The 27609-nt window shown below is 43.5% G+C and overlaps 2 protein-coding genes across 2 annotated transcripts in view; both read right to left on the bottom strand.

Annotated features, from left to right (window-relative positions):
• Positions 1 to 250: 250 nt before the first annotated feature.
• Positions 251 to 8181, bottom strand: PGRMC1 (progesterone receptor membrane component 1). The gene is made up of 3 exons (XM_004275802.3): positions 7759 to 8181; positions 4279 to 4434; positions 251 to 1549 (listed from the first exon to the last, which is right to left on the bottom strand). Exons 1-3 carry the CDS (start codon positions 8081 to 8083, stop codon positions 1446 to 1448), a joined length of 585 nt encoding a protein of 194 aa, XP_004275850.1. The 5' UTR covers positions 8084 to 8181; the 3' UTR covers positions 251 to 1445.
• The window catches only part of LONRF3 (LON peptidase N-terminal domain and ring finger 3), a 204328-nt gene continuing 183869 nt past the window's right edge, over positions 7151 to 27609 (bottom strand). Inside the window, exon 12 of the transcript XR_007474786.1 lies at positions 7151 to 7164. The gene's annotated coding sequence lies outside the window, so the exon portion shown is untranslated. The remainder of the gene's footprint in view (positions 7165 to 27609) is intronic.

The following is a 27609-nucleotide window of genomic DNA, read 5'->3' as shown; positions in this document are numbered from 1 at the left end:
GGAAGTCTGCCTCTGAGTTTATTATGTTCTGACTTAAAGAGGCAGAATTTGACAAGTCACAAAAAATAAATTCAATTCACTATTTTTTTAACAGGACAAGCTGGTATTTGGTTTGTAGTGTGAGGCCTCTGTAAAGTTCTGCCCCTTTACTTGTCTCTTTTGGAATACAAAAAAAGTCACTCAAAAGTGAAACTCTTGAAGCTGGTTACTCAGATTAAGGTTTAAAAAAACAGGGCAACCCACCACACTATACTGGGTAAAACCATTTTATTAACTGACCAAAGCACTTCGTTTTGTTTTCTGATTTGAGGTAAAACCATTAAACACAGTTCACAAGAAAATACAATGACTATTCAACTACAAGAAACCTCACTAATTGTTCATATAATACTTTTACAAACTCTTACAACTGTACAGTCTACTTAAGCTAAGTTTATTGTTAACCAAAAGACCAATATCAAAGACCAAGACACTTGACTACTACTCTTGCAGTGGCTATAGTTTTGTAACAACAGAAGAATAACTGTTACTTTATGAATACACTTTAAAAACCACTTGGCTAGTGATGTATTCGGTTTCCTTATTCTTCAGGGGTGTGAAGGCTCTTAGGAGAGCAATCACCTGTTCCTGTTCTGCATGCCCCTCTCTCACGTCCAACCATGTAAAATAACCATGAACGTGGGGACTGGGAAGATAGTCCTACAATCTTATTCATGTGTTTTAGGTTTTTAGGCAAGCCAGCTGATTTTTTCCAAAGCTTGCTTTTGAATGTTCACATACTGTTTTAATCCTCACTGCAGATTACTATGTCAGTGAGGGCATCTGAGGGTCCCAAGGAGGACAAGGACAGTGATGCAGACTGGAAACAAAGAAAGTAGATTTCTTGCAATTGAGCCCAGCTTTGAGATTTCGTTTTGTTACTGGACACCTCTCTTTAATCAATGCCAAAGCCTGTGGAACACTGCAGATTTGCTTTAGAGGTAGATAAAACAGAAATCATGCAGTTACGTCAATTGAGAAGTGAGGGATTTGGTGTCTTCAGAGAACATCATGACTAAAAGTTAATCCTTTTGTTCCTTGATGCTTGAAGGACTTTGCACATTTAACATTTTTACCTGTTTGGGGGCAAATACCCATGTCTTACCTGTCTCTCAGGAAAAAACAAATTCAAATGCAGCCTGTACTGACTACAGATAGAAGAAAAACAGTAATAACATTTGTATTACAGCACTGCAGTTCACTTTCTGAATTTGTGACACACGAACATATCATGCATTCTAAGACAGAAGTTAGCTTTATCAGTGTCACTAGTGATGTTAATTAAAAAAATGTACAGCAAGTTCAAAACTTTTCTAAATATTGAAATCACCGTGTTTTAAAGACAGACTGGAATGTTACAAATGATTCTGCAAAATACAAAAATAGATATGCGTCCACTGCAGGCTTTAATCACTTTTCCGCGCACTCTCATCCTTTGGCTCCTCCTCATCTGAGTACACAGCGGGCTCCTCCCCCTCCTTCAGCAGTTTGCCCACGTGATGATACTTGACTGGAAGGAGAGAGGAAGACACAACGGTCACTCTCACGCTTTCGAGAAAATCATGACATTTCATTTGAAAGCACTTGTGAGAGGCCTGCGAACGACACAATAGCACGTTGGGCTTCCTGAAGGTGGTTTATACCACAGTCCCAGCCAAGTCCCAGGGAGTTAGAGTTTTGTGCAGCAGACAGAAATATAGAACAGGTAGCGATGCCTGACAACGAGTGTGCAAGGTAATGTCAGAATGAGTTGTGTTAGTGCATAGGAGGTTTAGCAGAGCAAGGGCTTGTTATGAGTTAGGTGGAAGGGTTGCAGAACACTTTGTGGGAGAAGGATATACTTTGGAAAATGTGTAGAAGGACTCGGGGAGGGAGGGGGTTCCAGAAAATGCAAATACCACACACAAAGGCATGCAGGTGTGACCGAATGTATCTGGGGGAGCAATAAAGAGACCAAGTTGGCAGGAGTAGACTGGGAGTAGCGCTAGCTAAACAGGGTGGGGAAATCCTAAGACAGATGTGGAAAGCCAGCCTGAGGAGTCCGGACTTGTCCCATGGGTGTGGCAAAGGGCGTTGAAAGTTTACGACAAAGGAATGACAGGGTACAACAGTGCTGTGGCCACTACGGTATCACTGTGTATAGAGGGCACGGCAGATTACGGTCAGGAGAGCCCAGGAGCAGGGTGACCAGGAGGCCAGCGGGTGGATCCACATGCAGAGGAACAAGAGCCAGGAGGAGGGGGTGTCCGTGGGGATGGGAAGGGAAGGCTATGTGACATGTAAAGGAAGCTGGAAACATGAGTAAATGAAGTGAAAACTGGAGATTCCGTGGACCGAAACGGGGACTCTGGAGAGGGAGCCACTCTGGAGGGGCACGTGACTGGCGACTGACAACAGGGACTGGAGAAGTGATATCAGCATTGGCAAGAAGCAGGTCCCTGGAAACGTTTGAGAAAGAAGGTTCAATGGAATCGTGGGGCTAGAAACCATACTGCAGGGAGCAAGGAGGGATGGAGCAATGGTTAGGGACAACCGCGGATTACTAGATGGCTGTCTGACAGTGAAGGGAAGGAGTGATAACAGTCTAGTGGGTGAAGGGGAGAGCAGGAGACAGAATTCTCCCCCAACACGGGGCAACAGCTATACGTGGTTAAAGGGAAGTGCTAACAGAGACCAGAGAGCACTGGAGACTTTGGAGAAAATAGATTTAAGAGGGCAACCAGAACGTAAGGGACCTGAGAAGGGATGGAGTCAGCAGACAACCACCATATTGCCTGTATTATTAGGGCCAAGCTAACGTAGGGTCCATCATCTCAGTGTCAAAGGCCAAAAGAACTCCTCTTTCTGAGTATCGGTAGGAATTAGAGGGGTAACCAATCTGTTTAACCAGGCAACCGGAGCTACTTTGGTGTGAAATAATCGTCAGGAACAATTGGAACTTCCCTATTTGAACATTTTATAAAAGTCCCTAGATGCTTGGGACTGTGCAAGACAAATAAAAGCCGCGTGGCGCCTCAGAGACCTGCCTTAAGGGGAATCCACGCCAGCTCTGAGTGTAGCTGAAGTGTCACAACAGTATTTGGGGCTAGCCTTAGTTTAAGGGGTTGGGGGAACCACACTTTTTACCCCACTGATGAAGGCAAGCCCTAGAAAATGGAGCTCTGTAAGTTATGAATTACGACTCATTGGTTTCATATAGAAGAATCTATTGTTACAAAGGCATCCTGAAGATGCAAAAAATGAGGGACTGTTAGATAGCTGAATTATGTTTTCAGAGTAAAAAGACTTGCTCTGGACTTGAAAGCTATTAGTCTGCTCGGGATCCAGACTCTAAAGGTAGAGCCATACCTGGCTAATTATTAATCCAGAACTCTCTGAAGTCAGCATTGTTTTCAAAGAAAATGGTTGGATTTAGCCCAAAAAGCCAATAATATTTAACAGATTATAGAGAATGGCAAACAGAAAATGACATTTACAATGAAAAATCCCCCTCAAGGAAGTGGTCACTGTCTTTATATACTGTTTCAAAGCTGGGAAAAATTATTATTCAAATTCTTAGCAGTGAAATATTGCTAAAGTGATCATCAAACACTTGGGTTGGACAAAAGCCACTTCCCCAAATCTCAAAATATGAACTTAACCCCCATCCTTACTTCCCCGCAAAGACCTCAGCCCATACCATAAGCCAGGAAACAAGTGTCTCCTTTTTGCTTTCTTCTTAAAAACGCAGACACCATTGTTGCTGGGCAGATTATAAGCATCATTTGTAGATGAGGCCTATAGTTGGGCTCAATTAGATTCAAAGAGAAGCTGTTTTGTAGAATACAAGTCTCTCATTCTTTAACAGAAATGTGGGCTGCTTTTAAACGGCAAGTTCTACAAGTGAGGGCTTATGAAAATTCCCTCTTTCTGTAGCCAAGATGGCCACTCTCCTTTCCCCTGCACACCAAGCACCAAATCCTATTGTGAAATCTATGCAAACCTCTCAAAAATTTAAAAAAACAGAAACCCAGGTTTCCACAGAGAACTAGCTAGAAATTGGTATGCAATCACGGCAAGTGACTCAGCACTGCTGCAATTACTTCAAGCCATGAACTTGATCCGTCCAAGATTCAGGAGCCTATCAAAATGCTTCCCAGTTGTAGCCTGCTTAGTAATAACTATTGTACTGCCGTGAATCCCATTACTGGTAGAAATTTGATCCAGGCACAATTTAAAAAACAAAAAACAACCGCTTACAAGTGAACTGAGAGTCCCAGTCATTCAGGGTCTCCTGCTGGGCAGGAGTGAGGTCAGAAAGGTCATCGTACTCGTCCTTCAGTGCTTCCTTATCCAGGCAAAATGTGGCAAGGCCCCTGGATGCGTCTCTTCCGGCAAAGACCCCGTATGGCCCCTCTTTAAAAAAAAAACAACAAAACAAAACCAAAGTCGATTATTTATTAGGCAGTCAATTTCTCTGTGGTTCACACACAGAAAATGGCTTCCTTACCCATTAACATGGAGAGCCTGCTTTTTGAATGTCAGATTCCATTTGGAAACCATAAGTAATGTTGATCTTTTGATCATTACCTAGTGGATACTGAAAGACCTGTTGTCATTAAACTTTTAAACAACTAAAACTAAATCAAAATGCTATACATTAGCATTCATTTCTTGTGATTTTCAAACAGCTAATAAAAAAGCCATAAATGATTATCTCCTGGGGGGGAAGGTGTTAGTAGGGAATGATCCAAGATAATAGTGAATTCGTGGGTCAGAATTCAACTTCTGGATATTGAACCTGGAGCCTGGCTCTGTTCTAGGCACTTGGGCTGCATCAGTGAAAGTTACGGATTCTGAAGATAAGAAACACTAAAGTGTAAATGAAAACATCTTCTTATAAACATACTCTGATACAATTTAATGAGTCAAGAGCGTCTTATAGAGATCTTTGGTTGCACGACTAGACCGTGTTAAACATTAACATGTGGCATCTGCAGGAGAAATCATTTTATGAATATCAGTGGTTCAGAAATCTATCCACAGGTTACATAATCTTCAGTGTCAACAAAGGAGATGGCACGGGGCTCAGGTCTGTCACCCTGTTTTGGGTGGGCTTGAAGACTGTGAAAATTCTATAAGATATCTGAATGCTATTATACGTAGTATTATGCTATTATATATGATACTAAATTTTTGTCTAAGAGAGCAGTGAATCATTCTGTAGGTACTTAAAGTGGATTTTTAGACATATTTAAATATTGCACAAGTAAATGAAGAGAAGCCAGTGTACTTTAAACAATGTGTTGTTTCCCCAAAGGTGGACTGAGTAGCAAGTCTGACATGAAAAAGTTTGTAGGTAACCACCATGCCAAGTATGAGAACAGATCAAGTTTCATTACGACCTGGCCACCTGAAACCTCAATCCACTAGGATTCTTTTATTTTTACAAATTAGATGAAATGATCAACTTTAAAATGCCAAAGAAAAATGGTTATTTTTAATCATCATTACATACTACCATTTCCACTGGAGAAGGTAAATAGGCCAAGTGTACGGGTTTGGACCTCACCATTTCAGAAATTATGGTCACAGAATACTTAAACAATCTGAGGGGAGCATTGAAAGTCTTTGAAGTATATATATTATTCACCAGAATGTAGAGTCACTAGAATGTAAGCTCCAGGAGCAGATTTGTGCCTGTTTTGTTCACTGCTATATTCCCAGCACCCACAAAAGTGCCAGGCATACAATAATATCATTAAAAATAGTAATTAATTTTTAGGAATCCTTTATAACATCAAGTATAATTTCCAAATGATGTTGTCACATATTCATGGCCTCACCGGACAATAGTGCAGGTAGAGACTGAGAGTTCTCACAATGGGCCATCCTTATCATTTTAAAGAGGGGCAACTAAGGCCCAGAGAGAACAATGTTTTGCTCCAGGTCACACAGCTGGTCAGTGATCCAACCAGGCGGAGAACCCAGGTTGCCTGACTCCCAGTTTGGGGCTCTGTACACAGGCCTACATTCCTCTCAATGACTTTGCAAACTACAATCATATGATGATGCTCCAGGCACACATTTCACTTGCTTTATGGTGTAGCTCAGTAAGAACAGATATTGACACGATTATGCTTACTGATAATGCCTTTAGGTGTGCCACTGTAAGTGACAAATAACGTAGGTGTGGTTTTCAAATTATCTTGACCATTACATGCCTACAGAAAGCAGGTCTTCTAAAATCCTCCACGAGGAAAAACTGCTAAGTGGGAGAGTTCCTTAAGAACCTTAGCACATCTGATTTTGATGAGCTGGACTGGGAAAGTAAAACAGACCAGGAGCGGGAATGAAGGCAGGTCACTGTCTGCTATCCTCTCCCTCATCTCCAGACCAGTGGCCATACTCCCTGAGCCCCCTTATTTTTAGAGGCATCCATATTGGAGGAGCTAAAATCTCTTCTTCCTCCTCTGATCCAAACATTCTATAAAGCAGAACTTTCCAAACCTGGATCCTTCTCGAATTTGCCTGGGGGTGGGTGTGTTAAAATGCAGATTCCTCGATCTTCCCCCCCTCCCGCGGTTATGGAGATTAGGCCAGGAATCTGTATTGTACCTCAAGCGCATCAGGTGATTCTGATCCGCAACCAAGCTTGGAAAAGCCTCATCTCCAAGGCCCCGTCAAGCCTGTCCCCCTCCAACAGCTCAGCAGTCACCCACCCCTCATTTCCCCTCCGGTTGGCTTTTCCTGAAATCCCCACACCCAGCGGCCGTCATAGCCCTACCCCTCTTGTTTCTCCGGATCCTCCCATTTCTCCCTCCCTCCATTTTAATTTTTTTTTTTTTTTTTGGCTTCTAGTCCTTTCTCTCCTGCTACGGAGTATAATACTGTGCTACCTTCTCGTCTTGCCACATTCCTGTCGTCCGCTACATTCAGCCTTCCTCATCCAGCTCCCTTCCCCCATGGAGCCTCCCTTGTTCACCTCCCAGCCTTCCCCGTCTGCCACACACAGCACGCGCGCACACACATACCAAACACATGCCACACACATACCTGACACATGCCACATTCCTAGCGCACGCGCGCTCACGCACACACACTCATACGACAAGCCGCATACACCGAATACGCACACACACATCACTCAGCGCCACGCACAATGCTCCTACCTGCTGCTAATCCCATCTCTGATTCCCTTCTCCCAGAACCTCACATTCCACCATGGCTACTCCTGGCGTCATCGGCCTTCGCGTCCCCTCCAAGGCTGGACCTCCCTACCTCCTCCCGCCCTCCCCCCCGTCAGGTTTCCCTCGAGACACCCTCATTTCCTTTCTCCAGCTGGACACCATCCCCTCCTTCCAGGAACCCTCAAACCCGATACCTTCGAAACCCCCCAACACTGCGCTCTGCTGTACCACCACCCCCGGCCTCCACCTTCCAGCCTCGCGACCTCACCCACCCGCCCCCGGCTTAAGCGCTTCAGCCGTCTTCCTCCTGCCCACGCCGGGGCTGGCGGCGCGGACCGGGAATTCTGCGTCCCCCACTGGCCCGCAGCCCTTCTAGGACGCCTCTTGCCCCCTGCCCGCCCGGGGAGCCGCCCTGCCCCGCCCTCCCCGGCTTGCCGCCATTCCGCCCCCACCTCCCCGGGGGCGCCCCGCTCCCCCTCGCCTCTCCGGGACCCAGCCCCGTGCCGGGGCCCCTTCTTTTGTCTTTGGGGCCCCCGGCCGGCCGCCGTACCAGGCCCGTAGAACTTGCGGCCTTTGGTCACGTCGAACACCTTGCCGTTGATGGCCATGAGTATACGCGGGTCCTGGACGCCGTCGAAGCGCCGCAGCTCGGCAGGGGTGAAGTCGCGCCGCTTAAGGCGGGGCAGCGGGGGCGGCTCGTCGTCGTCGCTGTCGCTGGCCGTCGGCTGGTCCCCGCGCACGATCTTGTAAAGCAGGAAGATGCAGAGGCCGAGCAGCAGCAGGTTGAGCGGCGACGTGAAAATCTCGTGCAGCAGCCCGCCGCCCTCTAGCTCGCTCGGGTCGGCGCCGGTCCCCGCCACATCCTCGGCAGCCATTATCGCTAGAGCAAAGGTTGGGCCGGGATAGGGAGGGCTCCGGAACTGGCTTTCTCCTCCCTCTCCGCGAGCCAGTGGCGCGCGGGGCCCGGCGGACAGGGACTAGCCAGCGGAGGAGGCGGAGCCAGGCGGTGGCGGGGCCGGATGGGCGGAGCCTCTCAGCCCCGCCTCCCCGCGGCCTCCGAAGCTCCCGGCGCTGCTCAGTCGGGCCCCGCCTAGGTCAGGCCCCCCACCTTGCCTCGGGATAGTGGCTCCCCTCCCCCAGCCGGATCCTGCATACCCAGGCGCCGAGATTGCGGAGCACTCCCCTCAGCAATACCTGCGAGGCCTGGCCCCAGCCTCACGCCATCCCCACGCCATCCTCTAGCTAACCGCGACGCAGCACGCTGCCCTCCTCCGCACCCCCAGTTGCTCGTCGCACACCGACCCGCTCGGCCTTGCCAGGTTCTGTGTGAGGCCCCGTCCGCCACCTGATGCGAGCGAAACACTTCAACTCCATTTCCCCTGCTTTAAGCTTCTCCCCGCCTTCCAATCCGAAGACTCATCTTTCCCCGGCCAACCCTTGGGACCACGAGGCTCTCTTAGGAGACGGGAAACTCACTCCTTGAGCTCCTTTCCCACCCTAGAGACCCAGACTACCCATTTTCACCTTGGGAATCCCCATTCGCTGCCCTTGACGACCTTTCTCCAATCCTCCCCCCACCAGATGCTGTGGGGCAGACACCCCCGGGATAGCTAAAGTCAGTGCACAGGCCTCATCTGACAGCTCTCCCAATATCTGGGGAAAACAGATCGGATCGTCCGATTTGCTTTGGGTTCGTTTTTGGAACACTAAATCCTTTTGCAGTCACTGATTTGCTCAATCTCATTGCAATCACTGATTTGCTCTTGCATCAGCAAAAAACGTTCTGTTGCGTTTTTTTGTTTGTTTATTTTTGTTTGTTTTGCTCAGAATAATGACCAGAGTTTCTTTGTTTGGCAGCGTTCTTCTATTTGAAGTCGGTCGAGCTGTCCTTGGCAGTCACAATAGCCCTGTGCTGGAGCCCAGAGGAAGGTGGGAGTTTGGAAGGATCCTAGGTTTGGTCCCTTCGTTTCCTCGGTATTTCATCCGGCCTTTGATGTGCTAACCGGCTGCACAGGAGCGGCCTTACGGAGGAAGCAGAGTCTATACCCTTCAGAGTCCTAATCTGGCCGCCCTCTTTATGGTGGCAGGGGGAGGGGAGCGGAAGCAAGGATAGAGAGAAGGGGGAAAAATAATTAAAACCAAGCCATGTACACATCTGCAGCCCAGAGCAGTACTTTTCCATCAAGAGTTCTTGCACAAAATTTACTCCCCCTCCCAACAGGCAGGAGACTGGAGAGAATTGGCTTCTTACCTCAGAATTTGAAAAATTTCTGGCACAAACTGCTTCCATCCCTGCCCCCACCCCATCTTCTTAAATCGTTTAAAAAGTGCATATGAACTGAACAATCTTTAAATCGGGCCCACACACTTTTATTCACAGATCTAAATTTAGGATTAGCTGAAATGGCCTTTCCAGATCTTCCGTCAAACCTCTTCAATTTAATCAAGGGGAAACAGGCTGAAACTGGGGGCACTCGGCTGTAGTTAGAACCTAATTATCTTAAAAAAAAAAAAACTGTGTACGGCCAAGACATTTAAAAAACCAAAAAACTTGTGAAAAATATTTACATTTGCAGCAAATATGGCAAAGGGTTAATATCTTTTAAGAGCTCATTTCGATTGACAAGAAAAACCTAAGAGTCTAGTCAATGAATGGGCAAAAATTGAAATAGGGAGTTCACGGAAGAAGGGATACCAATGGTGAATAAGCATATGAAAAATGTTCAGTCTCAGCAATGAAAAATGGAGATGACACTGTCACCTACCACTTTCCTATAGAAAGGATAAAAGACACACACACAAAAAAGGTTGGGGTGATATACAATAAAAAAAAAGGTTGGGGTGATATACAATGCTGGCCAGAGAGCTGTGCGCTAGACGCTTGTACACTGTTGGGGGGAGTAGACATTGGTATAACCTTTTGTTATCCATAAAAATATTTTCAATCCACTGATCCCACTTCTGGAAATCTACTCTTTGGTTCAGTAATTCCACCGCTAGGAATCTATCCCAAGGAAACATTTAGAAATGCAAATGAAGATTTCATTGCTAAGATGCTCATCAAAGAATAATTTGTAATATGGAAATACTGAAAACAACCTAAATGTTCAACTTCAAGAAATAGCTGACTAATCCACTTGGATTGTGACAAAACCATAAAATGGTGTATGATGCAGCCATCCAAATGTTATCATGCATGACACAGGAAAATGCTTGTGTTTTAATCTTAAGAGAGAAAAACAGGATACAAAACTATACACAGCATGAACTCAACTATGTAAAAAAAAAAAAAATGCATAAAAGGAAGCCCGAAAGGAAACATGCTCAAATGTTAACTGTTGTGATTGTTAGCTTCTTCTTTATATTAGTCTACATTTTCCAGAATGAGCACATGTCCCTTTTAGCCTCAGGGGGAAAAATGGTTTATTATTTCTTCTCTGAAAAAATGTAGAATGTATTATAATACATGTTCACTACAACAAACCTAAACAGTATGTAAGTGTATAAAGTAAAAAGTGAAACTCGTTTCTCCCCCTCCCAGCTCCCCAAACAATCTTTAAATCCGGCCCACACATTAGCAGTTTGGTCTATATGCCTGCAGACATATGAGACACACACACACAGATTTTGTTTTACAAAACTACGGAAATTTTTAAAATAATAAAGGATTCTTCAGGGGTTTTTTTCCCTGACAAACAGAGATACAAAGTAAAAAATAAGAACAAGCCATTAGCTCCCACCCAGATAAACCATGTTGGACAGTTTTGAAAGTTATATTTGTTTAAGTTTATAAAATTCAAACTATGGAAAGATACAAAAGGTAAATTAAATCCCCTCTTCTCACCCCTGGTTCTCTCCTCAAAGGTAACCGCTATTAAAAGTGGGGAAAATGTCAGACAGAGAAAGACAAATACTGTGTGATATCACTGATATGTGGAATCTGAAAAAAAAAAATAACAAAACAAAACTAAACTAAACTTAAAAAAACAGATTGTGGAATGATGGTTACCAGGGGCTGGGGGTGGGGGGATAGGAGAGATGTTTAAGGACACATATTTGCAACTAGTAGATAAATAAGTCCTGGAGATCTAATATGCAGTACAGTGATCGTAGACAACAAAATCATATTATAAACGTTAAACTTGCTAAGAGACTAGATCTTAATTGTTCCCACCACTAGAAGAAATGATAATTATGTGAGGTGACAGAGGTTTTAGCTAACACAACAGTGGCAATCTATAACAATATGAATGTAACAAATCAATATGTCATGCACCTTAAACTTACACAATGTTATATGTCACTTATATCTCAATAAAAAGCGGGGGGAAATGTTTTTATGGAGGGATGGGGGTTTAAAAATTTTCACTTATCACAGTCCAGTGTCCTTCCTGCTATACCTCTGTAGCAGGGTACACCCTCGGAGGGTTAAAGGATTAAAGTCCTACTTCATACAGAGGTTAGAAAATTTGTGCCATTGAAAACCTCAAGAAGTGATACAGCTTGAAAATATAAATGCTTTCAAAGCAGATTTGATGTTCAATAAAGCGGGCTATTAGGTAAACACTGAGATGTTGAGATTGTTGAAGGCAAGCCTCCTACCATTCCAGCTCATGTCACAGCGCTCAGTGGGAAGGTCTCGTACAGAGTGACAATTCTCAAGTTCTCTGGAAATAAGCCAGGTGCTCCTGACTAAAAAGCCCTCTCCAGAACATGAGAGTCGCATTATATATATTCTTTTCTTCAAATCAGTGTCTAAAGCCTATGTATTTGACCTGAGAACTACTTATTTCCCAAGATATATGTTAAATCTTTTAATGTTTCCAAACCTCTTGCCTCCTTTAAACTATTTTCAAAGGTTTTAAAGAACTCTTAAAGAAAAATAGGACAACTGGCTGATTAGCTAGAAAAGGTGTAGGAAGGAATTCAACCTCACTCATAATCAAATAAACCCAAAGGAGTGTAATAGCAACATATCATTTCTCATCATTCAAATTGTTGGAGCATTCTTTTCTACCTTTTGTTGCTTGAAGCTTTTTAAGAACTCAGTGTTGGCAAGCGCTCTGACACAATGCTGGCCAGAGTGAAATTGCTAGGATGAAAGAGTCATCTTGTTCACCAGTGTATTTCCTGTCTGCCATGTAGTAGGTGATCAATAAATATTTGTTGAATTCGATTATATTGTAATAAAATAGATAACTAATGAGAACCTACTGTATAGCACAGGGGCCTCTACTTGGTGTTCTGTGGTGACCTAAATGGGAAGGAAATCCAAAAAGGAGGGGATATATGTATACGTATGACTGATTCACTTTGCTGTACAGCAGAAACTAGCACAGCAGTGTAAAGCAACTCTACTCCAATTAAAAAAACTGATTTTAAAGATCAAAAAAAAAATTACATTGTAAGTGGATGCAGACTTTCTAGAAAGCAGTCTTGGCAATATGCAACAAGAGCCTCAAAGTATTTGTACCCTGTGACCAAAGAATTTATCTTCTAGAAATTTTTTCTAGGGAAGTACTCAGAGATATGAGCAGTGATTTGTACAGAAAAATCACAAAGCCCAATACATGGTAGCAAAGAACTGGAAACCATGTTAAGTATCCAGAGATGCTCTCCATCTCACTCAGAATAAAAGCCCAAAGTTCTTACAGCCGCCTAAAGGCCCTACAGGGTTTGCACCGCCCCACCCTGCCTTTACCTTTAAGGCTTTAGGACCTCATTCCCACTTCCTTCCCTGGTCACTGTGCTCCAGCCACAGTGGCCACCTCGCTGGCCCTTGAACAATCAGGCATATTCCAATTCCTCCGTACTTATGATTCCTTTTGCTGGACTGTTCTTCCCCAGATAGCCTCATGGATCATTCCCTCACTGCTTTCAAATCTCAAAACACCCTCCCCCAACTCTCCTTCCTTCCTTCTCAAATTTATTTTTCTCCATCGCAGTATCGTTTACTCACTTTTTTGGTCATCTCCTCCAACGTGACTGTGAGTTATATGAGAACAGAGATTTTGTTTATTTCCTTCGCTGCTGTATCCCCTGTGCTTAGACTAGTGGCTGGCATATAGTAGGAGCTCAATAAATATTTGTGGACTTGATTTGTCTTTTTAAAATTTCTTTTCATTGAAGTATAGTTGATTTACAATGTTGTGCTAATTTCTGCTGTACAGCAAAGTGGCTCAGGTATACACATATATACATTACTTTTAAATATTCTTTTCCATTATGGTTTATCCCAAGAGATTGGGTATAGTTCCCTGTGCTGTACAGTAGGACCTTGTTGTTTATCCATTTTAAATGTAATAGTTTGCATCTACTAACCCCAAACTCTCAGTCCATCCCTTTCCCTCCTCCCTCCCCCCTTGGCAACTACAAGTCTGTTGTATATGTCTATGAGTCTGTTTCTGTTTTGTAGATAGGTTCATTTGTGTCATATTTTAGATTCCACATATGAGTGATATCATATGGTATTTGTCTTTCTCTTTGACTTATTTCACTTAGTATGATAATCTCTAGTTGCATCCAGGTTGCTGCAAATGGCATTACTTTGTCCTTTTTTATGGCTGAGTAGTATTCCATTGTATATATGTACCACATCTTCTTTATCCATTCATCTGTCAATGGACATTTAGGTTGTTTCCATGTCTTGGCTATTGTGAATAGTGCTGCTATGAACATAGGGGTGCATGTATCTTTTTGAATTATAGTTTTGTCCAGGTATATGCCAGGAGTGGGATTGCTGATCATATCGTAGCTTTATTTTTAGTTTTCTGAGGAACCTCCATACTGTTTTCCATAGTGGCTGCACCAACTTACATTCCCACCAACAGTGTAGGAGGGTTCCCTTTTCTTTTGTGGACTTGATTTGAACATGGCAACCCATTATGTTAAATATACATGTATAGAAAAAAATATGAAAGAAATACACATAAAAGTTAATAACAGTTATCTCTGGGTTGTGAGATTATGGGTAATTTTTGCTTACTTTTTTATATAGTGAGCATAAATTTCTTTCATTATTATAAAAAGCAATACAAAGTTCAAGCTTTTAAGGGATAAATACAAAATTCCAAATCAACTATACGTCAATAAAATTTTAAAAATTTCCAAAGTTGCCAACTATGTCTTAAGTAATAGGAGTATATGGATGCCACACTTTCAATTTCAGAGACTAGAGTAGGCAGCACTTGGTGCTGAGATTCTAAAGAGACCCAAAATGGGTGTGCCCGTCACATCCTCTTGACCATCCTCTCTTGAACTCCTATTTCATGCTAGGCTCTGTGGTAGGTGCTGGGGATTCAAAGTCTTTGCCCCCAAGGAAGGAGCTCACTGTCTAGTAAGGGGAGACAGACAGCCAAAGTGTCATAGATGCTGTGATCGTGGTCTACACACGGTAAGAGGGAGGCAGGCAAAGGAGGGATGGGAGGTCTGATCCAGGAAGGTTTTGTACAAGAGGTGACATTTGAGCTGAGTCTTGAAAATGTTTGCCAGATGGACAAGGATATTGATGATTTTTCTAGGGAAACCAGTGGTTCTCAAGCTTCGGTGAGCATCGGAATAATCTGGAGAGGGGAGAAGGTACTTATAAAATGTCTATTCCTAGGATCAGCCCTCAAAGGTTCTGAGCCAGTAGGTCTAAAGTAAAGTCTGAGAATCTGCATCTTTAGTAATAGCTAACATTACTTGGGCACTTATTTGAGCACTTATTATGTGCCAGGCAATGTTCTAAACCCTTTGTATGGAATAACGCTTGTGCTCCTTTTTTTATTGAAATATATTTGACTTATAACCTCGTGTAAATTTAAGGTATACAGCAATGTTAATTTGATACATTTATATATTGTAATATATTTGCCATTTTAGCGATAATTAGCACCTCTATCTCGTTACCTAATTATCATTTCTTTTTAGTGGTTGGATAACTCTTGGGCTTTGCATAAAACACTCTGAGGCAGATGGCGCGTGGGGCACTCCCTGCGGGAGTGACTGAGGCTGTATTGTGACCTCACCTCAGCTCAACTTCTCCCTCTGCCTGATCCTGCTTCTTGGCCTGACCATTCAGGCACAGAACCCAAGAACACTTACCAATAAATTTCCTTTGCACTAACCTCCATCACGGAGCCTGTTTTCCCAGGGACCCCAACTTGAGACTCTAACCTTCCATGATCTGGCCTCAGCCTACCTATCTCCTGCTTTATGTCTTTCTACTTCCTGCTTACCCTCAACACTCCAACTTTACTGAAGCTATAGGAGTGACATGGCCAACATCACAGCTCACACGTGCATTTATTGAGTGCTACAAACACTTGACAAATATTGCCTCATTTATCTCACAACGAATTAGGTTCTACTATCATTCTCTTTTTATAGATGAGGAAACCGATATACATAGAGGTGAAGTTACCTGCCCAAAGTCACACAGTTAGTTAAGAGGCAGAGCTGGGATTTAAACCCACAAGTCTGGCCCAGGCTTTCCATGAGATCATTTCACTTTTTAGAAATATCATACCGGTAGGACAACTGAGGATGCACTGGAGGGGCGAATGCTAGAGCAGTGACACCAGTGAGGGGCCTAGCCGCAGGAGAGCACGAGGGTGTCAATCAAGGCTGTGACAGTGTGGACACACATGCAGGGATGAATAGGATCGATGTTAAGGAGTTGGATGGGACAGAGCTTAGGATTCCTCCTCTACTTCTCCTACTCTCTCTACATCCAATTTATGTCCCAAACCCTTGGCTGGGTGTGTGGACAGAAGCTCTATCATCCACCAAGAGGAGGTATGCGGGGGGAGAGCAAACTTGCAGAAAGGACCTTGTCTTCAGATGGGGGCTGTGTCTTAAAGTGTGGTTCATGGACCGGCAGCGTTGGCTGGGAGCCTGTTAGAAATGCACGATCTTGGGCAGTATCCCAGACCCACCGAAGCAGAATCTCCATTTTAACAAGACCCCACATGAGTCACCTGCACGTTAATGTTTGAAAAGCACCGGCAGATATATTTAAAATAGATACCCAACAAGGGCCTACTGTATAGCACAGGGAATGCTGCTCAGCATTCTGTAATAACCTAAATGGGAAAAGAATTTGAAAAACAATACATACATGTATGTGTATAAGTGAATCACTTTGCTGTACACCTGAAACTAACACAACATTGTTAATCAACTATGCTCCAATATACAATTTTAAAATTCTAAAAAACACAAAAAAGAGAAAAGCACAGGCAGAAGGAACATGCTGGAGAGATCTAGTAAAGTAGCCAGTGGAGTACTGGGGCTTGGAGCTCATGCTAGGGGTCTGGACTGGAGACATAAAGGCAGGAGGGATCAGGCTGCGAGTGGGAGTGGAAATAAGTCACTGGCGTTGAATCGGATCACCAGGGAGAACATAGGGCAGAGGTGCTGCCAAGGTTCAATGCACAGTGTGCTAACCCAAGGCTGAAAATTGGTGGCCCTGTGACAAGAACTGGCTCCAATCCATGCTTATTTGACCCTCGCATTTATGTTACTTTAAAAAATATTAGATGTAAACACTTAAGCAAAAGATTTTTATATAAAACCCATATTTCTGACTTCTCTTAAAAAGTGGGATGATCTGGAGATTTCTTTAAAAAACTGAAAATAAAACTGCCATACGACTCAGCAATCCCACTACTGGGCATATACCCTGAGAAAACCATAATTCAAAAAGAGTCATGTACCACAATGTTCATTGAAGCTCTATTTACAATACGCAGGACATGGAAGCAACCTAAGTGTCCATCGACAGATGAATGGATAAAGAAGATGTGGCACATATATGCAATGGAATATTACTCAGCCATAAAAAGAAACGAAATTGAGTTATTTGTAGTGAGGTGGATGGACCTAGAGACTATCATACAGAGTGAAGTAAGTCAGAAAGCAAAAAACAAATACTGTATGCTAACACATATATATGGAATCTAAAAAAAAAAAAAAAAGGTCATGAAGAACCTAGAGGCAGAACAGGAATAAAGACGCAGACGTAGAGAATGGACTTGAGGACATGGGGAGGGGGAAGGGTAAGCTGGGACGAAGTGAGAGAGTGAAATGGACATATATACACTACGGAATGTGAAATCGATACCTAGTGGGAAGCAGCCACATAGCACAGGGAGATCACATGGGTGCTTTGTGTCCACCTAGAGGGGTGGGATAGGGAGGGTGGGAGGGAGACGCAAGAGGGAGGGAATATGGGGATATATGTATATGTATAGCTGATTCACTTTGTTATACAGCAGAAACTAACACACCATTGTAAAGCAATTATACTCCAATAAAGATGTTAAAAAAAGCAAAAGTTGGACGATGTGGCATTAGATCCGCGTGTGGCAACAGTTGACAGAGCCGATTGGCAGCTGCCTCCCTCAGAGGGCGCACCTACAGGAAGCCAGCTGCTCCCTACTGTATCCCCAATGCCGAGACCAAATATCAGTCGTCTTTTAGCATATTTGCTCTGTTTTTCTTAATAGTAAAGAGGAGTCAAATGTTTTTTGTACCCATGACTCCATTGAAAATGGAAGGGGAAAGATAGAGAAGAGGGGAAGAGGGTTGTTACTATTGCTTCAAAAAAAAAAAAAAGGAGAGAGCAGGTTTCTTTGTGAATTCCGGCGCGTACTACATTGTCACGTATCCACCATCCTCGCATGACTCATTCAAATTACTTGCCTGGCATCTATAGGTTGTTAGCCAGTTGTGGAAAGAAACTGAGGGCCAAGGTAGAATCTTGGGGGAAGACTGCCATTTTAGGGAGAGGTACAGGAAGAAGGACCCACCAAGGAGATTGAGATTAAAAACTCCCAGTGATGGGGGACTTCCCTGGTGATCCAGTGGTTAAGAATCCGCCTTCCAATGCAGGGGACGCGGTTGGGGAACTAAGTTGGGGAACTAAGATCCCACATGCCGGGGAGCAACTAAGTCTGTGCACTTCAACTACTGACCCCGCATGCTCTAGAGCTTGTGTGCCACAACTAGAGAGCCTGCGTGCCACAACTAGAGAGCCTGCGTGCCACAACGAAAAGACCCTGCGTGCTGCAACGATAAATCAATCAATAAATAAGTAAATAAATAAATATTTTTTTTAAAAAAAACAAACAAACTCCCAGTGACGGACAGATGACTAGGAGAGTGTGGTCTGACAGAAGCAAAGGGAGGGGAGACAGTTTCCTGGAGGGAGAGGTTCACAGTGCTGCAGAGGGATCAAGAAAAATGAAGACTGAAGAGTAAACTGGACTAGGCCACTTGGAAGTCCCAGTTTACCTGTGCCACAGTCCTGTGAGTGTGGGAGCGTGAGAAAGACCAAAGCCTGGTTCCAGGGGCCTAGGGAGTGAGTGGGATGTGAGGATTGAGGACATCCAGCTCTCAAACAATAAGCTTGAGGAGCTTGACTAAAGGGAGGGGATGGAGGACAGAGGGCAGTCGGATTTCTTGGTTTGATTTGTTTTTCTGAGAGCTGTGATAGACTCAGGCTGTAGTCACAGAGCTAGTAGGTGTTTAGAGGTTGAAAAATACAGAAGAGAGGGGATATTAATCAACCCTGTGGCAGGAAGTGAGACAGAAGAGGATGAAATCCAAGGCGACAGGGGTAGGGATCGGAGGCAGGGATTGTACTTCATCCTTTAAGAGGAGGGGGAGAAAGGTGCGGGGACCTCAAGGCAGAGGGAATTCACACCTGACAGCCTCAATGTTTTCCATGAAGCAGGAGGCAAGGTCAACTGCTGGGGGAGTAAAGTGGGGAGTAGTTGGGGGGAAGAGCAGGGACTTGAGTGTTAGCCAAGATTAATATTTTCACCATTCCTTCCATAGGGGCTTTTAGAAACAGGAAGAAACAGGAGACATCCAGGCATTATGTTGCCTAGGAAACTCAGTGGTTTGCTAAAGCAACAGTAGGTTGTTTTTAATCTCATTAACCCATTCGCATCCATTGTCACTTAAAAGAGAACTGGTGAGTAGGGGTAGAAACAGGGAGAGTTCTGCTTCACAGAGCACACAGTGGGCATCCTCTGTAGCTAAGGGAATGTAGAGGGGCAGGAGTGGCCCTGGGACAAGAGACTCCAATAAAATGGGAGGAATCATCAAATAAGTGGCAGACAGTAGGTGTCAAAGACAAATTTCCTTTATTTCCTTGTGCTTGTGTATGTCTACCGAGACACACACACACACACACACACACACACACACACACACACACATACACACACACTCCATACCTCTGCATGCGTATAGGTGTGATTCCACTATACCACCAACCAGAAATATATAGTGTTAAAATGTGGGAATTATTCCTTCTTTGATTTTTTTTTTTTTCTGTGCGGCAGCATAATCTGACTGTTGCCTGTTTTCTCTGCTGTAGCTTCATCACTAAGTAAAATTTATTTTTCTCTCCCTTACTCAATCTTGCCACAAAGGGTGGCCAAGGCCTGTGACATGGAGGTCTGGACCTTACTTGCCTCAGGAGGAGAGTGAACAGGCATTTGTTTTCAAAAAGTCTAGGTTATTGAGACTTTTTGAGAGCTTAGAGCCGGATTGTCTGAGGGTGGAGGGCTCTGGGGCGGGGGTGGGGGGGGGTGGGGGTGGGGGGGGCATGAGCGCAGGCCAGCCCCGGAGAGTGCTAGATCCCCGCAGCTTGGCCCCACACTGGGCATGGAGGCGGAGTCCTAGAGAATCCAGGATCTAAGCCCTGGACCCCTTCAGTTCCCAGAAGCCTGCAGCGGGAGGTGTGTAAATTGTATTGAGGGAGACTTTTCCTCCAGGCTCAGTTGTCCTGCCCAAGGTTATGCGGTGCCTTTAACATCCACATGGCTGAACCATCCCACACTTCACCTCCTACTTCCTTGATGTTCTTCAGCTCCAACGACCTTTTCCTCTACCCCCCCCATCAGCCACCCTGTCTCTTGATCACACACTAGACCTTTTTGAAAGCACAACTCTGGTTAAACCCAATCGTCCCCTTATTCCCTAATTGCACATAAATGACTGGACATTGTAGCAGAAGGCATCATACTCTAGTGGCTGGTCTCACTTGAAAGAAATTTTTTTGGAAAATAAGAAGTAAAACTTTTTATTCACAGATGACACAATCATTTATATAGAAAATCCAATGGATGCTACAAATAAGCTCCTAGAACTTATGAGTGAGTTTAACAAGGTTGAAGGATACAAAATTGACAAATAAATCTCAATTTTGGGCTTCCCTGGTGGCGCAGTGGTTAAGAATCTGAATGCAGGGGACATGGGTTCCAGCCCTGGTCCAGGAAGATCCCACATGCCTCAGAGCAACTAAGCCCATGCGCCACAACTACTGAAGCCTGCGTGCCTAGAGCCCGTGCTCCACAACAAGAGAAGCCACTGCAATGAGAAGCCCGCGCACCACAACGAAGAGTAGCCCCTGCTCGCCGCAACTAGAGAAAGCCCGTGTGCAGCAACGAAGACCCAACGCAGCCAAAGATAAATAAAATAAATAAATTTATGAAAAAAAATCTCAATTTTATTTCTATATAATAGCAACGAACACTCAAAAATTGAAACGAAAAAGTTATCGTTTGCAATAGCATCAAAATATGAAATATTTTGGGACAAAAAAGCATACATGTGATTCCATCAGTACAAATCTCCAGAAAAGGCAATCTGATATGTAATAACAGAAAGCAGATCAGCAGCTGCCTGGGGGTGGGGAATGGGGAGGGGCTCACTTGAAAATTTTTGACTATAATTCACAAATGGACAATGCAGTCCAACAGTTACGTTCTACAGTCACTGCCACTCTCCTTCTCCCACTCTCTCACTCTCTCCCGCTCTCATTCTCCAGGAGCAGTATCTCACACCACCTCCACTCCTCAAACCTCCCATATGCCCTCTATTCTCATTCTCCACCGATGACCTTGCATTGTATTTCAGTAAGAAAGTAGAAGCAGTTAGATGGAAATTCCATCATCTTCCCACCACCAACCGCCCCCATCTCTGTCTACATTCTCTGTTTACCTCCTTGGTGCAGTGCAGTATGCTTCCTCCTATCAAGGACCTTCCCCTTGGACTCTGAATCCATTTCCCTCACATACTCTCAAGACCTTGGCTGCCACAGTTATCCACCCCCTCTCTCCTGCATATACATATCATCCTCTCTACTTGATCATACCTCTGTGCAAATAAACATGCTCTGGTGTTTCTTCTCTTATAAAACCCCTTTCCTTGACCCCAGATCTTCCTTCCAGCTACTGCCCCATTTATCTGCTCCCTAGATCTCCAAACTTCTCACAAGGGTTGTCTGTTCACACACACCATCTCCACACCCTCGCCTCCCATTCTCTCTTCCACCCACTCCGTTGGGCTTTCGCCCCCATCACTCCTTCAAAACCATTCTTGTCTATGCTCCCGATCCCAGGGACATTTCTGTAACCTTGACTTAGTCTCTCAACAGCATTTGGCAGAATTGATCTCTGCCCCTCAAGATGCTTTCCTTACTTACTTGGTTTCTGGGATACACATACTCTGATGGTTTTTCTCCTTTCTCACTGGCTACTCCTTCTCAGCCTTTTTTTTTTTTCTTTTTACGATTTCCACCTCTCTTACGAGATTTTTTTTAAAAGATTTTTTTGATGTCAACCATTTTTTTAAAACATCTTTATTGGAGTATAATTGGTTTACAATAGTGTGTTAGTTTCTGCTTTATAACAAAGTGAATCAGCTATACATATACATATATCCCCATATCTCCTCCCTCTCGCGTCTCCCTCCCTCCCATCCTCTCCATCCCACCCCTCCTGGCGGTCACAAAGCACCGAGCTGATCTCCCTGTGCTATGCGGCTGCTTCCCACCAGCTATCTATTTTACGTTTGGTAGTGTATATATGTCCATGTTACTCTCTCACTTCGTCCCAGCTTACCCTTCCCCCTCCCCGTGTCCTCAAGTCCATTCTCTACGTCTGTGTCTTTATTCCTGTCCTGCCCCTAGGTTCTTCAGAACCTTTTTTTTTTTTTTTAGATTCCATATATATGTGTTAGCATACAGTATTTGTTTTTCTCTTTCTGACTTACTTCACTCTGCATGACAGTCTCTAGGCCCATCCACCTCATTACAAATAACTCAATTTCGTTTCTTTTTATGACTGAGCAATATCCATTGTATATATGTGGATGTGGACCATTTTTAAAGTCTTTATTGAATTTGTTACAATATTGCTTCTGCTTTTATATTTTGGTGTTTTTTTTTTTTTTTTTTTTTTTGGTTTTGAGGCATGTGGGATCTTAGCTCTGCATTGGAAGGCAAAGTCTTAACCACTGGACCACCAGGGAAATCCCTAGCAGATTTTTAAATGTTGGAGTGCACCAGGTATGTCCAGGGCCAGCATCTGTTCTCACTCTCTCCCTAGATAATTTCATCCATCATCCAGTCCTACGACTTAAAATGTGATTCATAGACTTACGACTCACATACTTAAACTATTTACTCTGGTTTTATCCCAGACTTCAGACTCTTCTATCCAGTTAGGCATACCTGACATCAGTAGGCATCAGAATCTTTCCATGTCCCAAACAAGTCTTTCTATTTCATCCTTGTATTAGTCAGAGTTCAGTGGTAAGAAACAGAAACTGTTTAGTTATTTTGGAAAAGGAATTCAACACAGGGAATTAAGTACTCACAAAATCACTAGAAGGGTTGGAGGAGTAGGGCGGCAGGAATGACTTCCAGGAGGCTGCAGCTACGTATGCCCACCAGAGGTGCCTCTGCCCCAGTCAGGGAAGTGGGCAATCAGGAAGCCTCTACCAGGACTATTTACTTCAAGAACACAGCCCCGTAGCTGCAATCCAGGGAAGCTGAGCCACTGCCGTCACCACCATAAACTGCTTCCCAACATCCAAGAGACTTGCTGAGATATAGGAACACTGAGTTGGGTTGTTGCCATTATTACAACGTTCTCTTGACCACCATTTCTCTTCCTCTCTCTCTCTCCTCAAATGCACGTGTGTGCGCACGCGCACACACACACACACGCACACCAGCTAATGCTTTGTGCGTGCAAGGTACCATTCTATGTTCTGTCGTTATATTATCTCCATTTTACTGATGAGTAAACAGATAGAGGTTAACTTGTCGAAGATTATATAGCTAGTGAGTTATATCTGCAATTATCTGCCCTGCTTTTATCTCTGAACATTCCTTTGTCAGAGTTTTCCACATAGCTAAAATGCTTCATAAACATAATTTTACTGACTGCATAAGATACCATCATATGTATTAACCATAATTTATTTCACCATTCTCCTAGTTGCATATTTAGGCTTATTTCCAATTTTTTTTGATGAGTACTATGCATACAAATTATTTTGCCTGTTTCTGATCATTTCCTTAGGATAAATTCCTTAAAATTCAACTTCTGGGTCAAAGGCTAGGATGAGTTCTAAAAATAGAATTATTGGGTCAGAAATTGTGAATATTTTTAATGCACTTGGTGCAACGGTTGATCTTACGTGTCAGCTTGACTGGGCCAAGGGGTGCCCAGATTAAACATTATTTCTGGATGTATCTGTGACAGTGTTTCCGGATGAGACTGAATTTGAATTGGTGGACTCTTCGAAGCAGATTGCCCTCCCCAGAGGCAGTGGGCCGATGATCCAATCCATTGAAGAATAGAACAAAACAGAGGAAGGAAGGATTCGCTCCTCACCCCCATGCCTTCCTGCCTGCTTGAGCTGGGACATTGGTCTTCTTCTGCCCTTGAACTGAGATTTACACCATCAGTGCCCCTGGTTCTCAGGCCTTTGGACTCGGACTGGAATTACACCACTGGCTGTCCTGGGTCTCCAGTTTGCAGAAGGTAGATTGTGGGACTTCTCAGCCTCCATAGTCACGTGAGCCAATTCCTATAATAAATCTCTTATATACACATTGGTTCTGTTTCTCTGGAAACCCGTGACTAATACACTTGGGTGTACTAGTGCATGCGCCTACTGGCAGTCAATAAGGGTACTTGTCTCCCTCCTCCCTCAAACTAGGCATGATTGTCTTCTCAAGTTTTTGCTCTCAGTATGCAATATTTGCATACTTATACTATAAAAAAAGCATTCTTTTTTTCCCCTGAATTCAAATTTAACTGGGTGTCCTGTATTTTATCTGGCAACCCTCCCTGAGGTCACTATCCAAGCCCTCTTCTCCTTCTTCTTTTTTAAAAAAATTTTATTGGAGTATAGTTGATTTCTAAAGTGGTGTTAGTCAAGCCCTCTTCTTTTTTGAGGTAATCCCTCATTGTGAATCTGGAAAACAAAGCCTCAACTCCCACCATGGAAACCAAGGGAAGCATATATTGCCTCTTCATCCATACGCCTTGGGGCAGTTAGGGCACCAACAGGGGACTCATGCTCTCATCAAAGACTTTGAATCCTGAGAGATTTATACAAAAAGTGGAAGTTTTGAATTTATTCATAGAAACTGCCTCTAGCAGAGGCCCCAGCAACCAGCGTGGGATCAGCAGAGTCCAGAGGCACCAAAGATTTGTGGTGATGGTGTCTAGAAGCAGTGGACATAGCTGTTGCCAGTAGTGACATGCTAGCCAAGCTGGTCCTGTGGCATGACCTTAGCTGGGGTCCCCACTGCCAAGCCTCCCTGGCTTCCTGCCCATTTCCTTAGCTTGGTTCATCTGCCTTCCTGTTGTTTCTGTGAAATGCCCAATAATTTGCTTAATTCAGTCAATCTGTTGCTGTTGTTTGCAGTCAACAATTCTGACTGTTATAAATAGATAGACTAGAGAAATATTGAAATCAAGATAAGATATTTCAAAAAAATTTTTTTGTAGTCCTAAAAATGGTTCTTCTTTTTTTTTCCCTTTAAAATATTCTCTCAAGCAAATGACTGTTGCTTAAAGGATAGATGTGGAGTCTCCCCAGATAAGCACTAGATGGTGCTATGAGGTAATACAGTCTTGATTGTGTAAGTGGCCAAATAACTAGGCCTAGGACAGTAAGACCACTACCAAGGGCACTGCCAACAGGAGTAGCTAACATTAATTGAGTGCTTAATATGTGCCAGAAACTGTTCTAAGTGTTTTCTAGAATGAACTCATTCCTTACAACCAGTAAAGCAAGTACGTTCATTACCCACATTTTGCAGAAGAGGAAACCAAAACACGTTCAGGTTTAGTAACTTGTCCAAGATCAGAACATTAATTAGTGCTAAAAATAAAATTTGAACCCAAGAAATATGGCCCTAGAGCCTTTAGTCTTTTTTTAAAAATAAATTTATTTATTTATTTTGGGCTGCGTTGGGTCTTTGCTGCTGCACACGGTCTTTCTCTAGTTGCGGCGAGCGGGGCTACTATTAGTTGCGGTGCGCAGGCTTCTCATTGCAGTGGCTTCTCTTGTCATGGAGCACGGGCTCTAAGCACGCGGACTTCAGTAGTTGTGGCACGCGGGCTTCAGTAGTTGTGGCTCGCGGGCCCTAGAGCGCAGGCAGAGCCTGCAGTCTTAACCCACATGCTCTCCTAGCTCTCATAACTATGCTATAGCTGCCGTTTACTGATTGCCTACTCTGAGTCAGATTCTGGGCCAGGCATCTTGCGTAATGAGGTCCTTGCTGCCATTTTATGGTTCAGGGACCTGAGGTTCAGAGAGGCTGAGTAACTGGTTCATGTTCCACAGACAGAGACAAATCCAAGAGCTTTTTTTTTTTTTTTTTTTTTGCGGTACGCGGGCCTCTCACTGTTGTGGCCTCTCACGTTGCGGAGCACAGACTCCGGACGCGCAGGCTCAGCGGCCATGGCTCACGGGCCCAGCCGCTCCGCGGCATGTGGGATCTTCCCGGACCGGGGCACTAACCCGTGTCCCCTGCATCGGCAGGCGGACTCTCAACCACTGTGCCACCAGGGAAGCCCTCCAAGAGCTTTTATATGTGTAATTCCATCATGTGGATAGTAAAATTAAGGTAAATGAAATAAAAAATAATCTGTCCCTTGAGAGAGTAATTCCAGTTTGGAGAGAGGGAAAAGTAGACTTTGAAAGTGGTGGGCATGGTGAACTATTCCTTTTCATTTCAGCTCTTCAGGCAACTGTGGCCAAAATCTTCTTCCCTCTTTAGATCTCTCCCTCTAGGAGGTAAAGGAGGTATGACAGCTAAAGGCACAATTGGAGCCTGGCTCATGTGGACTCTTGCTTTGTTCATTATGAGGATGCTGTTTAATGATCCAAGTAGGTGAATTAGGCAGCCCCCAATTCGTATAACTTACGTGGGCTCTGGGAAGGAACCGGCCCTCCTGACAAAATGTAATATTTATCTGAAAAGGAAACTAATATAAATAGCTAAGAAAAGTTCAAATCAGAGGAGTAATGCTATCAAAAACATATTATAAAAACCACAGAATTAAATAAATAAAATTTTGTTTGTCAAAGTAGCATCATCATTCTCATTGAATTCTTTTATAAGTAAACATCATAAAATTTGAACTAAAAAAGAAATCTATTCTAATAACTGTTATATATATTAAAAAAAGACAAACAAAAGAACCCCACAGCATTTAAAAGAGTGTGACTGTAGTGCAAGAAGAGACAAATCAATGAAACAGAATAGACAGCCCAGAAAAACGAAACAAAAATAGATGTGTGTGTGTACATATGTATGCATACATATATATGAATTTATAAGGTAAAAGGAAAGATCAAAAATCATTGGGAAAGGGAAGGATTATTCAATAAACAGTGCTGGGATGACTTGCGATTTGGGGAAAAATAATCACATCAAACACTGAAATCAATTCTGCATGTATAAAAGATAAATTTTTAAGAGGGAGGAAATGAGATTACCCATCTGATTCCCGGGTGGGGAAGTACTTTTAGGCATACATAGGATAGAAGAGCTCATGAAGGAAGAAATTGATTGGTATGCCTACCTAAAAATTAAGCCTCTGGACACCAAGAAACAGCATATACAAATTTAGAGGCAAAAACCCCCTGAAAGTTCTTGCAATAAATACTGAAGATAATTGATAAAGAGACAATACGAATCAATAAGAAAGACACTAAAAGAACAAAGACAAACAAATGGATAAAGAACTGAATAGATGAATCACATATGAAGAAATACAAACGTGTAATGAAATATTAACAAATTTTGACCCCACTTGAAATTTTTAAATAACAGCTAAAAATAAGATGGCATTTCTCACCCATCAAATCGGCAAAGATGTTTTGAAAATCACAACCCCTAACATTATAAAGCACTTGAATGCACTGATGGGAACAACAAATTGGTCTGACCTTTGGGGATGGCAAATTGGCGAGATGCATTAAAAACCTTAAGAAAAGTTCAGGCTTTTGTCCCAGAAACTCCTTGTCTAGGGATTTATCTTAAGCAACTAGTAATACAGACAGATTTTGTACAAAGACATTCATTTCAGCT

This window comes from Orcinus orca, chromosome X (assembly GCF_937001465.1).
Source record: "Orcinus orca chromosome X, mOrcOrc1.1, whole genome shotgun sequence".
Taxonomy (NCBI): Eukaryota; Metazoa; Chordata; class Mammalia; order Artiodactyla; family Delphinidae; genus Orcinus; species Orcinus orca.
This window is presented reverse-complemented; position numbering and strand designations above follow the sequence as displayed.

Excerpts from the sequence above, each read along its gene's own strand:
- PGRMC1 (XM_004275802.3), bottom strand. The coding sequence starts at position 8,083 with ATGGCTGCCGAGGATGTGGCGGGGACCGGCGCCGACCCGAGCGAGCTA. Across the intron at positions 4,435-7,758 it reads CCGCAAGTTCTACGGGCCTG|AGGGGCCATACGGGGTCTTT; the intron begins GTACGGCGGCCG and ends TTTTTTTTAAAG. Across the intron at positions 1,550-4,278 it reads CTGGGACTCTCAGTTCACTT|TCAAGTATCATCACGTGGGC; the intron begins GTAAGCGGTTGT and ends CTCTCCTTCCAG.